The following is a 16,448-nucleotide window of genomic DNA, read 5'->3' as shown; positions in this document are numbered from 1 at the left end:
CTCCCCGCTGGGGACCTGAAGCAGCCCCGGGAAGCTGCGGCGCTGTCCTGACAGGTGGGGGCTGCTATGCAGCAATGTGTCTGCATGCAGCAGTCTGTCTGAAGGCCTCTTCTTTGGGGCTGATGGTTATGCCTTGGACTCCTATCTGCTGACACCAGGACACCCTCATTTAGGATGGACCTCGCTTGGCCATTGTGAGCTCCTTGCTTCCACTTTCCACTGTGCCCAGTGGTGTCTGGCATCCATGGCTCCATTCTGCTAGAGAATACACCTCCTGTGTCCTCTGCTTGGCTCATGCAGCCTTCTGAGTACCTGCTCTGAGTACAGTCTGTCTTTCTACTGCCAAATTCAGAGAGCTCCCTGTGGCCTCACTCAGCCATGGCAAAAAAAAAAAAAAATCTGCTTCCTTCATCATCTATCTCTGACCTTATAGATTAATGTGCGTTTTCAAGTATCTTTATGTTAACAGGGGTCTCTTTAAGGAATGGCAATTCACTTAACCCAAGTATTTAAAAGTATTTTTAAAGTGTACAGCACCACAGGAGCAGCGTCTCCCACACAGCTAGCCAGGCACCATTCACCCACAGCTGTTTAGAACCTGTCAGGAAGCCGGGCTCTGGTGGCTCACGCCTGTCATCCTATCTAATCAGGAGGCTGAGATCTGGGGATCATGGTTCAAAGCCAGCCTGGGCAGGAAAGACTGTGAGACTCCTATCTCCAATAAACCACCAGAAAACTGGAAGTGGCGCTGTAGCTCAAGTGATAGAGCGCTCACCTTGAGCTGAAGAGCTGAGGGACAGCGCTCAGGCCGAGTTTAGGCCCCACGACTGACAAAAAGAAAAAGAACCTGTCAGGAGGTGTGTGGGCCAGTGACACCAGCTGGGCCACCATGGATACGATTTCCTGTACCACAAGAACTTTCCTGAATCTTGCAACTGTGGGAAGGCTGTCAGGTTTTAGGCCTCTCAGATGCTTTACACCGTGACCGGCCAGGACCCAACCACGCACAGATGTCCAATCACAACACTGTTTCCCAGGAATGCCCTGCCACATAATCACAAGAGGCTGTATCTAGTGTGCTCAGGAGTCTGCCAAGAGTTACTCATCGTTCTGGAGGGGGAATAAAAATCCCACCACCCACGTAACACTGGCACCAGATACGCTTCACCTGTCACTTTCTCAGCCTCTAGAAGAGCTGAACTCCAACACTTACATAATAAAATGCGTTCATCACAAATCACAGCCCTTTCTTTCTCCTTTATGTTATAAACAAGTACTGCTGGTATGTAGGTAGAATATATACTGAGTTTCGTCTTTTTTCAAGACAGTAAAGGGAATGCTTCAAATCACTGTCTAAAGGGTGTGGTGGGCTGAGGGCCAAGTTTGCAGGTGACAGCCTGAAGCCGGTGTCCTAAGCCTCCCAAACCCTGTCCCTGCAAGGCTGGTAATCGTGTCCTGCCCTTTAGAAGTGGTCAAGGACAACAGCCAAGGCAAGGAGGGCAAGCACAGGGTGGCTCTGGGACTTCCAGGTGTGGAGGTTGCTCTAGGAGGCCAAACAAGCAAGAACACACAAATTACCTAACCTGCTAACTTAGCTGTTCTCCAAACAGATGAGTTCTTCATGATGGGGATTCAGAGAATGACAGTGAAGAAGAAATCAGGTCACTAAAGTATGGACTTGGGCTGGGAAGGTGGCTTAGTGGTAGAGTGCTTGCCTCGTATGCACGAGGCCCTGAGTTCAATTCCTCAACACCACATACACAGAAAAAGTCGGAAGTGGCACTGTGGCTCAAGTGGTAGAACACAAGACTTGAGCTGAAGAGCTGAGGGACATCACCCAGGCCCAGAGTTCAAGCCCCACGACTGACAAAAAATAAATAAAATAAAATAAAGGGGCTGGGAAAGTGGCTCAGTGGTAGAGAACTTGCCTTGCATGCATGAGGTCCTGGGTTCAATTCCTCAGCACCACATAAGCAGAAAAAGCCAGAAGTGGCGCTGTGGCTTCAGGCCCCATGACCGACAACAAACAAATAATAAAAATTTAAAAAATAAAAATAAATAAAGTGTGGACTTTCTGGAATGTGATTGTTTACTAACAGTGATTTAGAGGATTTTCTATAGTACAGCAGCTCTTGCTCATGCAGACTGTTTCTCCAGGAGCTGTAAGCGCAACTGCAGGAGGAAGGCCAGGTGCTGGGCAGCAGAGGGGACCAGCAGAATCTGTTTGGCACATGTGGTCAGTCTGCTGAGCACAGTCTGCAGGTAGCCGCTTTCCTGCAGAACACAGTGGGCTATGAACCTAGTGTTTTTTTTGTTTGTTTTTGTTGGGGGGGGGGGGGTCCGGTCGTGAGGCCTGAACTCTGGGCCTGGGCGCTGTCCCTCAGCTCTTTAGCTCGAGGCTAGCGCTCTACCACTTGAGCCACCGTGCCATTTCTGGCTTTTTTTCTTTTTGCTTATGTGGTGCTGAGGAATCGAACCCAGGGCCTCAGGCATGCAAGGCAAGCACTCTACCACTGAGCCACCTTCCCAGCCCCTGAGCCACCTTTCCAGCCCCAGTATTTTTTTTTTTAAGTCTGTGACTTTTAGTTACGTTGCAAAGAGGATGGATAGTTATATGTTAGTGTTGCCATTTTTTCCATAAAGATTTGAACCTCAAGCCAGATGTGGTGGCTTAGCACTGTAATCCTAGTTACGTGGGATGTATAGATCAGGACATCACAGTTTGAGGCCAGCCACTGCATTAAAGTTTGAGAGATTCCATCTGAATTCATCCCAGTGATAAAGGACAGCAATCCAGGCCAGCCACTTGTGAGCATACAGAAAATCCCTCTCAAATATAGCCAACACAGGCCGGGAATTGGTGGCTTATGTTTGTAATCCTAGCTACATAAGAGGCTGAGATCTGATGATTAAGGTTTGAAGGCAGGCCAGGCAGGAAAATCCGTGAGATTATTATTATTTTTCTTTTGGGTCCGGTCATGGGGCCTGAACTCTGGGCCTGGGTGCTGTCCTTCCTTCAGCTCTTTAGCTCAAGGCTAGCACTCTACCACTTGAGCCACATTGCCACTTCCGGCTTTTTTCTTTTTGCTTTATGTGGTGCTGAGGAATTGAACCCAGGGCCTCAGACATGCAAGGCAAGCACTCTACCACTGAGCCACCTTCCCAATCCCTATTTTTTTTTATTTTTATGGGGTGTGTTTGTGTATGTATGTGTGTGTGTATGTGTGTGGTATGTGAGAAAGAGAGAGAGAGAGAGAGAGTATTGGGGCTTAAACTCAGGGTCTAGGCACTATGTAGCTTAGGGTTTTACTCAAGGCTAGTACTCTACCACTTCAGCCACAGCTCTATTTCTGGCTTTTGGTGGTTAATTGGAGCTAATAATCTCACGGATTGGGGCTGGGAAGGTGTCTCAGTGGTAGAACACTTGCCTTGCATGCATGAGGCCCTGGGTTCAATTCCTCAGCACCACATAAGCAAAAAGAAAAAAGCCAGAAAGTGGCACTATGGCTCAAGTGGGAGAGTGCTAGCCTTGAGCTGAAGAGCTGAGGGACAGCGCCCTGGCCCAGAGTTCAGGCCCCACGACCGACAAAAAAAAAAAAAAAAGCTTAGAGGAAGCACCCATGGCCTGAGTTCAAGTTCGAGAACTGGAAATACATACAAAAATGTGTAATAATGAACAAAAATAATAATTTACTAGATTAAAACAGAATGGTCTTAGGATGTAGTCTGGCGTTAAATACTTGCCAAGTATGTTCAAGGATCTGGTTTTAATCCCCAGCACTGAAAAACCAACAAAAAAAGAAATAGAAAATACTAGTATCTATCCTTCGCAGTATTTCAGAAAAGCTACTGCCACTGGAATGCCCAGTTAATGTCCAGGGAGAGGCATGTTGCCCTTCTCAAGTTCCTCTTGTAGTACAACTCTACTTTCCTGGACCCTAGAAGCCTCCTCACACAGGAGCCCCACCCTCACAGAGCAGCAAGTGAGGACTGGCGGTCTCCACACCCTCTAATCCCAGCTGCTGATCTCCAGATCCACTTCACAGAAGCACCGTCCACCTCAGACTCACCTCCATCAAAGCTGCAGCACCACGCACGACAGCTGCTGCTTTCCCATGTGGTGCTCCTTAGGCAAGGAAACCACTCCCGCTGAACGTCCAGAAATGGAGAAAGCAAGGAGGAATACCGTGGTGTGCCACCAACAGAAACAGGCAGCAGGTCACCAGCAGCTCAGATCAGAGAAGGCCCCTCTGGAGAAGGCCAGATAACCCTTCTTCAAAAGACACCAAGCCCAAGCCGGGCGCTGGTGGCTCACGCCTGTAATCCTAGCTACTCAGGAGGCTGAGATCTGAGGATCGCGGTTCAAAGCCAGCCCGGGCAGGAGAGACCGTGAGACTCCTATCTCCAATAAAACCACCAGAAAACCGGAAGTGGCGCTGTAGCTCAAGTGGTAGAGCGCTCACCTTGAGCTGAAGAGCTAAGGGACAACGCCCAGGCCCAGAGTTCAAGCCCCACGACCAACAACAACAAAAAAAAAAGACACCAAGCCCAACCTTCACTGTTCAATCCTGAGGTAAGGCCCTAGAACATACCTCTGCCAAAGAAACTACTTGACTCAAAGCATGGGCATGGGGCCGGGAAGGTGGCTCAGGGGTAGAACGCTTGCCCTGCATGCATGAAGCCCTGGGTTCGATTCCTCAGCACCACATAACAGAAAAAGCCAGAAGTGGCGCTGTGGCTCAAGGGGTAGAGTGCTCTCCTTGAGTAAAAGAGCTCAGGACCACACCACAAACAAAAATCTACCAGAACAAAGCAGCAAAAAGAACCTTCTTGAGGAAGTCCCAGGAAAAGTATTCAAAGCACACCCCATGACAGGTAAGCCACAATGGTATTGCTGAGGTCCAGGGCAACAGGCGCAGGCCTACCTCCTGGACAGACGCTAAGGCTGATACTTCTGTTACCACAGACTGACAGGCAGTCAGGGTGTTTCAGTACAGAAAGGAGGCACTCGCTGGCACTACACGGAATGCTGGCTTGGAAGTGTGCCTTTGGGTCAACAAAGCCACAACTTCAGAAATGGGATGGGAAGTGGACACAAGGAGCTCCAGCAACCTAGTGGAAATCACCATCACGGACACCCTTTGAAGAGGCTGGACACGGTATGCAATCCCCACCATGTGGGGCCTGGGTAGGAAGATCATCGTCCAGGCCAGCCTGACCAACAAAAGAACCATGAGACCCTATCCAAAAAGCAACGAAGAGCAAAAGGCACTGGAGGTATGGTTCATGTAGTAGAGTTCATGCCTAGCAAGTGGAAGGCAAACTCTAATAACCAACACTACACACACACACACACGCGCGCGCGCGCGCACACACACACCCACACACCCACCCACACCCACCCACACCCACCCACACACACACACACACTGCCTAGCACTGGGGCAGGACAAGGTGCTCAAGCTGAAAATATAACAAAGCTTGAGGAGTCATTTTTGACGGTTTGGTTTTGATTTGGGAGGTAACACTATGGTTTGGCCCTTTAACCACCTGAGCCGTATCTCTAGCCCCACTTTCTTGCTGGTTATCATGATTATTTTTTGTCGGTCGTGGGTCTTGAACTCTGGGCCTGGGTGCTGTCCCTGTGCTCTTCAGCTCAAGGCGAGCGCTCTACCACTTGAGCAACAGCATCACTTCCGGTTTTCTGGTGGTTTTATTGGAGATAAGAGTCTCACAAACTTTCCTGCCCAGGCTGGCTTTGAACCATGATCCTCAGATCTCAGCCTCCTGAGTAGCTAGGATTATAGACATGAGCCACCGGCACCCGGCTTGCTGGTTATTTTGGAGATGAGAATGTAGCAAACTGTTCTGCTTGATCTGGATTGAATCACTATCTTCTAGAATTCAGCCTTCTGAGTAGCAGGATTTCAGGAATGAGCCCCTGGCACCCAGCCTGTGTGTGCTTGAACTGAGGGCTTCATGTTCTTGCTTGGCTTTTTCATTCAGCGCTGGTACTCTACCACCTGAACCCCATTTCCACTTCTGTTTGTACTAGTGCTGGGGGTTGAACTCAGTGACTGGGCACTGTCCCTGAGCTTCTTTTGCTCTAAGCTAGTGTATGACCACTTCAGCCACAGCTCCACTTCTGGCTTCTCTGGTGCTTAACTGGAGCTGAGTCTCATGGCCTCTCCTGCCCCGGCTGGCTTTGAACAGCAGCCCTCAGATCTCAGCTCCTGAGTAGGCAGGATGACAGGCCTCAGCCACCAGCGCCCTACATGGCACCTAGCTTTGTGGTGTTCTTGAGGGCCACACGTCAGGTTCCTCTGCTCTTGTTCCCTACTGCCTAAGACAGCATCACATTGCCAGAGCACCGTGGAAACCATCCCACTTTTGCCATTGCAGGGAAGGAAACAAGTACTCTCCAATTTCTTTTCCTGGGTCTTGACAGTGTTTCATTTTGTTGCAAACCTGACTGTAGAATTCTTCTGGCAAAGGCCGGGTGTGCTCACATTTGTAATTCCAGCTACATGGGAGACTTGCAGTCCAGACTGGAGCTGGCCCTAGACAAAAATGTGAGACTCTATCCAAAAGAATTACTAAAGCAAGAAGGGCCGGGGGCTTGGCCACAGACATGATACACATCCTTTACACATCCTCCCTGCTGCCGGGAGGGTCTGTCCTCTCTGCTGCCAGGGCTCCCTGATCCTGCCACCATTCTGTGGTGGGCCTCACCCTGAAGGACAGTGCAGGGACACAGGCCAGCCCGATGACCACCCCTCAGAGCAAAGCTGGTGGTGCCAGGGTCAGTTAAAGCCCCCAAAGGACAGGTCAACCCATAAATGGATTTAATTCTCAAACACTTTGGCTCCAGGACCAAAGTGGCTCTGCTTCACTCTCATCCAAGACCACAGAGTCTGTTCCTTCTTGAACCCAGCAGCCCTTCTCTGCTCACAGACTCTCAAGGCAGCTGCCCCACGCTGCCTTGGACTTCTCGCCTCTGCTGTAGAACACCTGGCTCTTGGTGGGCTCTGACACAGGCATCTGTCACGCCCACGGTCCTCTCCACCTCACCTCACCATGGCCCCCACCCCTCCCCCGCCTCCGCAGGACAATGTCCATAGATCAACGCTGTGTCTGATATGCGGATCTCACCAAAAGAGTCGTACATGATGGACCTGAGAACTGCTCTCCACAATCAAGCTGAGGACTGAGGTGCTTCCTTGACCCGTTGACGTTCAAAGTCCAAGTCTGTCTCGGGGTTACTCGGCCTACGCTGCCCCCACCGTGCGGGCCTTGGCTCAGGTGGCTCCTTTCCCCACGGGTGCTGGTCCTTAACACCTCTTTCGGTCTGGAAGTCCAGCCACAGCTTTCTCCCAAACAGGATGCTAGGCACTGAAGATTTTCCTTGATTTTGTTCTTTTGTTGTTGTTGGTTGGTTGGTTGCTTGGTCGTAAGGCTTGAACTCAAGGGTCTAGGTACTGTCCCTGAGCTCCTTTTTGTTCCAGGTTAGTACTCTACCACTTTGAGCCACAGTTCTAATTCCGGTTTTCTGGTGGTTTATTGAAGGTAGGAGTCTCACAGACTATTCTGCCCACGCTGGCTTTGAACCGAGATCCTTAGATCTCAGCCTCCTGAGTAGGCAGGATTACAGGCATGAGCCACCGGTGCCCCACTTTCCCTGTGTTCTACATGGCAGAGAGGACCATGCCCTGGCTGATTTGGCTCTGGGGCCTGACGTCCATCCTAGGCACTGCCCACAAGATGACCCAGGGGCAGCTCCACCTTTTTCTTTTTTTTTTTTTTTTTTGGGGGGGGGGGGTCCGGTCGTGGGACCTGAACTCTGGGTCTGGGCGCTGTCCCTCAGCTCTTCAGCTCAAGGCTAGCACTCTACCACTTGAGCCACAGACCACTTCTGGCTTTTTTTCTTTTTGCTTATGTGGTGCTGAGGAATCGAACCCAGGGCCTCATGCATGCAACACAATCGCTCTACCACTGAGCCACCTTCCCAGCTCTCCACCCTTTTCTGTGCCTAAGGCACTAGCTGCAGGCTCCAGACCCAGCTTTTCAGGAACCAGCAATTTTGCACCTTCCCAGTTTAAATCTTCCAACAGAACAGGAGGCAAAAGGACGTGCCAAGGGCCAGCTCCTCTCCTTCGCGTCCTTCCCTCCCACTTCTTGGCTCCCTGATGTAGCTTCCTTCCTGAAACACTGTTAAATTTAGGTCATCACCCAAGCCACAAACAATCACTGCAATGGAAAAGATGATATTGTACATGCGCAAGACAACAATCCCAACCGGGGCTGCACACCCTGCAGAGCTGGCTGGTCTTACGGCATGCCTGCTACGTAAGCATTCGTTTTGTCATCTGGTAGAGCTTATGGCAATGCCAAAATTGACCAAGGGAACCACTTATAATTAAGTATCATACTTTCAGAACTGTTTACTGAAATTTTAGGAAAGGCCATGCTAGTCTAACCTTACAAAGCAGCACAACCGGGCTGGGAAGGTGGCTCAGTGGTAGAGCACTTGCACCTGCATGAGGCCCTGGGTTCGATTCCTCAGCACCACATAAGCAAAAAGAAAAAAAGCCGGAAGTGGTGCTGTGGCTCAAGTGGTAGAGCGCTAGCCTTGAGCTGAAGAGCTGAGGGACAGCGCCCAGGCCCAGAGTTCAGGCCCCACGACCGGACCCCCCCCCCAAAAAAAGCAGCACAACCAGCATGTTGAACTCAACATGGGCACCTACCCTCACCACCTGTCACCTTCTTAGATGGGGCAGCTAATAGTAAGGTTACCAGGAGAAACCTCACTCCATACAGACAAACCTGTATGTGAATCTGCCAACTTGCTCCTATTATTTGTAGCTCTGGGCCCTACTCTGCTGGGAGCAGAGAAAGGGCAAAGTGCAGAGAAAGGGAGAAAAGCCAGCTTGGTCCCATGTTATAATGGAACCTGCTGAAAGAGGCAAACAGAAAGTTCTGTTTGCAATTAAGAATTCTTGCAGGGCTGGGAAGGTGGCTCAGTGGTAAAGTACTTGCATGAGTACATGCATGAGGCCCTTGGTTTGATTGCTCAGCTCCACATAAGCAGAAGTGGGGCTGAGGCTCAAGTAGTAGAGCACTAGTCTACAGCTGAAGAGCTGAGGGACAGCGCCCAGACCCAGAGTTCAGGTCCCACAACCGCCAAAAAAAAAAAAAGAATTCTTGCTCAAGAGGGTGCTCAGGAGGCTGAAATCTGAGAATCACTGTTCAAAGCTAGGAAAGGCAGGAAAGTCCATGAGACTCTAATTACCCAGCAAAATGTCTGAAGTAGAGGTGTGGTTCAAATAGTAGACCACCAGAAGCCGGGCGCTGGTGGCTCACGCCTGTAATCCTAGCTACCCAGGAGGCTGAGATCTGAGGATCGCGGTTCAAAGCCAGCCCGGGCAGGAGAGACCGTGAGACTCCTATCTCCAATAAACCACCAGAAAACCGGAAGTGGCGCTGTAGCTCAAGTGGTAGAGCGCTCGCCTTGAGCTGAAGAGCTGAGGGACAGTGCCCAGGCCCAGAGTTCAAGCCCCACGACCGACAAAAAAAAAAAACAAAACAAATAGTAGACCACCAGAAAAAGCCAGGCAAGAGTGTAAGGCCCTGAATACAAGCCCCAATACCAACAAATACACACAAAAGAATAAGAATGCTAGCTCAAGAGCAGGGCACTGGTGGCTCACGCCTTTAATCCTAGCTACTCAGGAAGCTGAGATCTAAGGATCAAGGTTCAAAGTCAGCCAAGGCAAGAGAGTCCATGAGACTCTTATCTCCAATTAACTACCAGAAAACCAGAAGTAGTGCTGTGGCTCAAGTGGTAGAGTGCTCTCCTTGAGCTCAGAGACAGAGCCCAAGCCCAGAGTTCACACCCCACAACTGACCAAAAAACAAACAAACAAACAAAAAACAAACAAACAAACAAAAAAACTTGCTCAAATCTGTAATCCTGACTGGGTAGAGTAACACAAATCTTTCATCCCCAGTGACACAAAGAAACACAAGTAGAAAGAATGCAGCTCAGGTCAGTCTATGAAAAATAACCAATGCAAGGCTAGGAAGGTGGTTCAGTGGTAGAATGCTTGCCTTGCATGCATGAGGCCCTAGGTTCGATTCCTCAGCACCACATAAAACAGAAAAAGCTAGATGTGGCGCTGTGGCTCCAGTGGTAGAGCGCTAGCCTTGAGCTGAAGACCTGAGGGACAGCACCCAGGCCCAGAGTTCAGGTGCTATGACCAACCAAGAAAAGAAAAGAAAGAACCAATGCAAAAAGGGGCTGGAGGTGTGGCCCAGTTGGTATAATACTTGCCTAGGAAGCAGCAGCCTCTGAGTTCAATTCCTACTATCCCAGAAAAACAACTCAAAACCCTACCTCCGTCAGTCCAGAACAATACTGCTTGTGACTAACCAGGGTGGCCTCTCCCAATCCCCTCATACAAGTCACCCTCTACTACAACAGGTTGACCAGTGGCCCTCCCAGCTAGAGGGGATCTAGTACCTCAGTGATCTCTAACGGCTCCCATGTTTATGAACTGCTGGCCACACCAGCCAATAATGGCTCATGGCCTATAATTATAGCTATACAGGAGGCTAAGATGTGAGGACTGAAGTTTGAAACAAGCCCAGGTTTAGAAAAGCCCAAGAGAGGGCTGGGATGTAGCTCAGTGGCAAAGCGCTTGCCTAGCAAGTGCAACGTCCTGGGTTCGATCCCCAGGACCAAAAAGAAAAAACAAAAAATATATATATAGTTAAAGAAAAGCCCAAGAGAAACCGGGCGCTGGTGGCTCACGCCTGTCATCCTAGCTACTCAGGAGGCTGAGATCTGAGGATCGCGGTTCAGCCCAGGCGGGAAAGTCTGTGAGACTCTCATCTCCAATTAACTACCAGAAAACCAGAAGTGGCGCTATGGCTCAAGTGGTAGAGCGCTCGCCTTGGGCTGAAGAGCTGAGGAACCGCGCCCAGGCCCAGAGTTCAAGCCTCATGACCGAGAAAAAAAAAAAAAAAAAAAGGAAACCCCAAGAGACTATTTCCAATAAATCAGAAAATTTCTGGACTGGAAGTATGGCTCATGTGGCAATGCTGGCTATTAGTGAAAAGGCTAAATGAGTGCAAGGCTATGAGTTCAAGCCCTGGTACCAGCACACACACACAAAGAACTGCTGGCCTTGCTAACTCCTGCCTACTCCAGGACTCACTTTTTTTTTTTTTGGATCCGGTCCTGGGGCCTGAACTCTGGGCCTGGGCGCTGTCCCTCAGCTCTTCAGCTCAAGGCTAGCGCTCTACCACTTGAGCTACAGCGCCACTTCCAGCTTTTTTCTTTTTGCTTATGTGGTGCTGAGGAATCGAACCCAGGGCCTTGAGCATGCAAGGCAAGCGCTCTGCCACTGAGCCACCTTTTCAGCCCCTCCAGGGCTCACTTCTAGGACTCAATTCTTATGCCCTCTCCTCCAGGAAGCCATTTCTGACTTCCAAATTAGATCGGTCCTATAGACTTCTGACCTGCTACACCTCAGCCTACTATGCTGAATTCAAAAAGACACTTCCTTTGTTTTTTTTGTTTTTTTTTGTTTTTTATCAAAATCCGATATAAAAAGACTCTCAGGAAATTAAAACAGGCTCAGTGGGGCAGGTGGCACAAGCAGAAGTCAAGAGGGCCAAAAAAGAGTGTAAACAAGGATAAACAGAGGTAGATAATTTACATATATGAAAACAGAACAGTGAGGGGCTGGGAAGGTGGCCTAGTGGTAGAGTGCTTGCCTAGCACGCATGAAGCCCTGCATTTGATTCCTCAGTACCACATACACAGAAAAAGCCGGAAGTGGTGCTGTGGCTCAATTGGTAGAGTGCTAGCCCTGAGCTGAAGAGTTGAGGGACAGCGCCCAGGCCCAGAGTTCAAGCCCTATGACCGACAAAAAAAAACAAAAAACAAAAAAAATAGAACAATGAAATAAACCTGCTAAAATTGTTTTAAGGAGAAGAAGCAGTCCGGAGCCCGTGGCTCACACCTATATCCCAGCTACTAAGGATGGCGAGAGCTGAGGATTATGGTTCAGTCACCCTAGGCAGGAAAGTCTGAGACTTGGGGGTTTGTTTTGTTTTTTTGGTCAGTCATGGGGCTCAAACTTAGGGCCAGGGCGCTGTCCCTGAACTTTCTGATTCATTGAAGATAAAGAATCTAGGATTATAGGCATGAGCCACCAGTGCCCAACTCTGAGACTCTTCTCTCCAATGAACCACAAGAAAACTGGAAGTGATGCTGTGGCTCAAAGTGGTAGACCACTCACCTTGAGCAAAAGAGCTCAGGGACAGTGCCCAGACCCTAAGTTCAAGCCCCAGGAAGGAAAGAAGGAGGGAGGGAGGGAAGGAAGAAAGGAAGGAGAAAGGGGAGAGGGAGGAGGAGAGGGAGAAAAGAAGGAAGGGGAAGAAAGGAAGAACAGAAGGAAGGAAGGAAAGAGGAGCAGCAGAGCCAGGCACTGGTGGCTCACATCTGTAACCCTCAGGAGGATGAGATCAAGAGGATCCAAGTTCAAGGCCAGCCTAGATAAAACATTTGAGAGACTTCATCTCAACCAATTAAAAACAAACCAAAAAGCTGAAGCTGGGCACCAGTGGCCCACTCCTGTAATCCTACCTACTCAGGAGACTGAGATCAGAGAATCATAGCTTGAAGCCAGCCCAGGCAGGAAAATCTGTGAGACTTTTTTTTGGGGGTCCGGTCATGGGGCCTGAACTCTGGGCCTGGGCGCTGTCCCTCAGCTCTTCAGCTCAAGGCTAGCGCTCTACCACTTGAGCCACAGCGCCACCTCCATCTTTTTTTTTTTTTTTTGCTTATGTTGTGCTGAGCAATCGAACCCAGGGCGTCAGGCATACAAGGCAAGCGCTCTACCACTGAGCCACCTTCCCAGCCCAAGACTTTTATCTTCAATAAACACTTTTTAAAAAAGGGCTGGGAAGGTGGCTCAGTGGTAGAGCGCTTGCCTTGAGCTGAAGAGCTGAGGGACAGCGCCCAGGCCAGAGTTCAGGCCCCACGACCGGACCCCAAAGAAAAACACTTAAAAAAAAAAAGTGGAGAGTGCTAGCCTGCTGCTCAGGGACAGCACTCAGGCCCTGAGTTCAAGCTCCAGGACCAGCACATATACATACAAATATACATTTGCGTGCGCACACACACACACACACACACACACACACACACACACACACGCACACACACACACAAAGCTGGGCACAGTAATGTAAGCTACACAGAAAGTATATATAGAAGATGGTCCAGGCTGACCCAGGCCAAAAGCAAACAGGGCTACATGACTCAACAGGCAAAGAGCCTGCCTGCCAAGTGTTAGACCCTAAGTTCAAACCCTAGTAACTTAAAAAAAAAATTACATTTAGTTGTTTCCTGTGTGTAAACTCACAAAATGAATGAGACATACATGGAACATACATGTTCTGTTACAGGGAAATATAATGCAGAGGAATGTATCACATTTCTCCTGAATCTGCCATCTGGGAGAGGAACGAATTTGAGTCAGATGAGAAGAAACGCAGGAAGCTAGTGGGTGGATGGTACACACTCTGGCTGGCTTTTGAGTCACTAATATGGCACCCTAGCTCTGATTTCACCAAGGGTTCACAGTAGCCTCACACTCTTGGGGGGCAACATCATATGGTCTCACAGACATCTCCGTAACTATTACACTCATGGCCAAGCTCCACCTCTGTTCTGTTTTGTCCACAAACATGTACCTCCCTTCAAAATCCCTGGGCTCAAAGGACAGAGATGTCACTCAGCAGTTTCTATAACACTGATTCCCAAAGGAACACAGAAAGAAATGAAGCAATATGCATGGACTCAACTCATTAAGGATGTGAATCTTACAGGTGATGGGCATAGAAACTATGACAGACTTTTGTCAAGGCTCTAACTTTCAAGAAGCTCTGTGGAGGTAAGAATCACTCGATGCCAGGCACTGGTGGCTCAATGTCTGTAATTCTAGCTACTCAGGAGGCTGAGATCTGAGGATCGCGGTTCAAAGCCAGCCCAGGCAGGAACATCCGTGAGACGCTTATCTCCAATAAACCACTAGAAAACCAGAAGTGGTGCTGTGGCTCAAGCAGTAGAGCGCTCACCTTAAGCTGAAGAGCGCAGGGACAGTGCCCAGGCCCAGAGTTCAAGCCCCACGACCCACAAAAAAAAAAAAGTCCAGAAGTGGTGCTGTAGCTCAAATGGTAGAGTGCTAGCCTTGAGCTGAATTGCTCAGGGACAGTGCCTAGGCCCAGAGTTCAAGCCCCAAGACTGCCAAAAAAAAAAAAAAAAAAAAAAAAGTCCTTCGGTGCCCACAGTATAAAGGGAAACAACGCTGTGTGCTGTAGTAGAGATGGTCCCTGGGCTCCAGAACAAACACTCAGCACTCTGCTGTGGGGCTGACACGGATTTACTACCCTACGGCCACAACACAGAGCCAGATCCACCAGCAGTGCTTATGAGTAGAAACCCTTCCCAGGACACTTGTGTCCCCTTCTGCCAGCTTTTTTTTTTTTTTTTTTGCCAATTGTGGGACTTGAACTCAGGGTCTGGGCGCTGTCCCGAGTTTCTTTTGCTCAAGGCTAGCACTCTACCACTTGAACCACAGCACCACTTCCGACTTTTTCTGTGTATGTGGTACTGAGGAATCGAACCCAGGGCTTCATGCATGTGACTCTGCCAGCTCTAGAATGAGGAATCCATGATGGATTTGCTCTAGCGTAGCCCTCTGGATACCCAGGTGGGAGTTTCACACAAAGTGTCCCGTCTCAGAAAGAGTAGATCGTATCCCTGCAAGTACTGCTGCTGTATAAGCCAATTCCCTGGAGGAAGGTTTCCAAGCCTACAGAGATCTGAAGCCTTGGTGCACATCAGGATCTCCAGACAGGAGAGGTTCCCACAGATGTTGGGCCTTTGGTCACAAGCATCACATTGCCAGTGCTTCAGATTCCTGTGCTAATACAATAACATAAAGGCAGTTTGGATGACTCACATGTTTGTGAAATTGTGGACAGTGAAGTTACTCACACACCTAGACAAGCTAGACAAGGCTTTAAGGCAGATAAATAACCCAGCTATGATCAGGAAAGTCTGGGCCATTCGAGCAATGGGGCCCTCACTACGTGGGGACCTCCCTGTATGTGGTGAGCCCTACGGGTTGTGGCTGAGCACAAAACACTGGAAACACACGTGCTGAGGGATTCATTAACGAGAAAGAGAAATATTCAACTGATCTTTATAAGAGAACAAGCCGAGCGCCGATGGTCCATGCCTGCAATCCTGTCTACTCAGGATTGGGACCTGAGTGAAGTCAGTCCTGGCAAGAACGTCCAGGAGGCTCTTACCTCCTACTGGCCACTCAAAAGCCACCAGAAGTGGAGCTGTGGCTCGAGTGGTAAAGCACCAGCCTTGACTGAAAAAAGCCGGAAGAGCATCCAGGCCCTGAGTTCGAGCCCCAGCACGGTCACCAGAGAAAAAGGAGAGGAGAGAGGGGCGAAGGGAGAGAGGGGAGCGTGTCAAGGGGAAGGGCGGCACTCACGGTGCTGGACTTGAGGATCCAGCCCCGTTCCCGGCGTTCTCAGACCTACGCCCGGGCCCCGTGGAGAGCGCTCCGCCCGCCGGGCCCGCCGGCCCCGGCACACCTGCGCTCGGCGGGGCCGCGGGACACGCTCCCGCCAGGAAGGGCGTGAGCGGCCGCGGGGCCGGCCGTGCGTGCGCGGGCCGGGCGGGCAGCCGGGCCCGGCCCTCCCACCCACCCGCGAGCGCCCCGGAGCCCGGCCCGGCGCCGCCGGCCCGCCCGGCCCGGCTGCCCGCCCCGGGCCCGGTCAGCAGGCGCTTGACAGGTCCGTCCCGAAGCCGGAGCGGGGGGGCCGGGCCCGGCCGGGGAGGCCCCGGGACCCGAGCCTCGCGCCGCTCCCCGCGCGACAGCCCCCGCCCGCCGTCCCGGGCGGCCGTGCACCCGGAAGTCGAGAAGAAAAACAACGTCGCGACGGGGCGTTTTCTCCCGGGGCCGGGCGGCCGCCGCGAGCCGGGCCGCGGGGCCCCCGCGCCGTCGCCGCCGCCGGCGCAGGCCGGGCCCGGAGGCCGCCCGGGCCGGGGCCGCCGCGCGCCGCGCCCCGCGCCGCCCGGCCTACCGTTGCTGTAGGCGTACGGGGACTCGGCCGCGCCGTCCTGCAGGCTCTCCAGGATCTCGCCCTTGCCCACGTCGCTGTCGCCCACCAGCAGGAACTTGAGCAGGTAGTCGTAGCTCTTCACCGGGCTGCCCTGGGTGCCCATCCTCCCGCCCGCCGCCCTGCGGCCCGCGGACCGAGGCCGGAGCGCAGCGCCAGGGGCCCGACACCGGGCCGCGTCCACGGGCGCCGTCCTCGGGCCGCCGCCCCCACCGCGCCCGCGCGGCCGCCCCGTC

At 51.3% G+C, this 16,448-nt stretch overlaps 1 protein-coding gene across 1 annotated transcript in view; it reads right to left on the bottom strand.

Moving 5' to 3' along the window:
• The window catches only part of LOC138825347 (ras-related protein Rab-40C), a 27,679-nt gene extending 11,231 nt beyond the window's left edge, over positions 1–16,448 (bottom strand). The window contains exon 1 of the mRNA XM_070019771.1: positions 16,177–16,448. Coding sequence (XP_069875872.1) covers positions 16,177–16,318 — 142 coding nt within the window. The 5' untranslated portion in view covers positions 16,319–16,448. The remainder of the gene's footprint in view (positions 1–16,176) is intronic.

The sequence above is a fragment of the Dipodomys merriami genome, unplaced genomic scaffold (genome assembly GCF_024711535.1).
Source record: "Dipodomys merriami isolate MVZ:Mamm:240054 unplaced genomic scaffold, mDipMer1.0.p SCAF_137, whole genome shotgun sequence".
Classification (NCBI taxonomy): Eukaryota; Metazoa; Chordata; class Mammalia; order Rodentia; family Heteromyidae; genus Dipodomys; species Dipodomys merriami.
The sequence above is the reverse complement of the archived record's forward strand: the minus strand, read 5'-3'. Positions and strand labels throughout refer to the sequence as shown.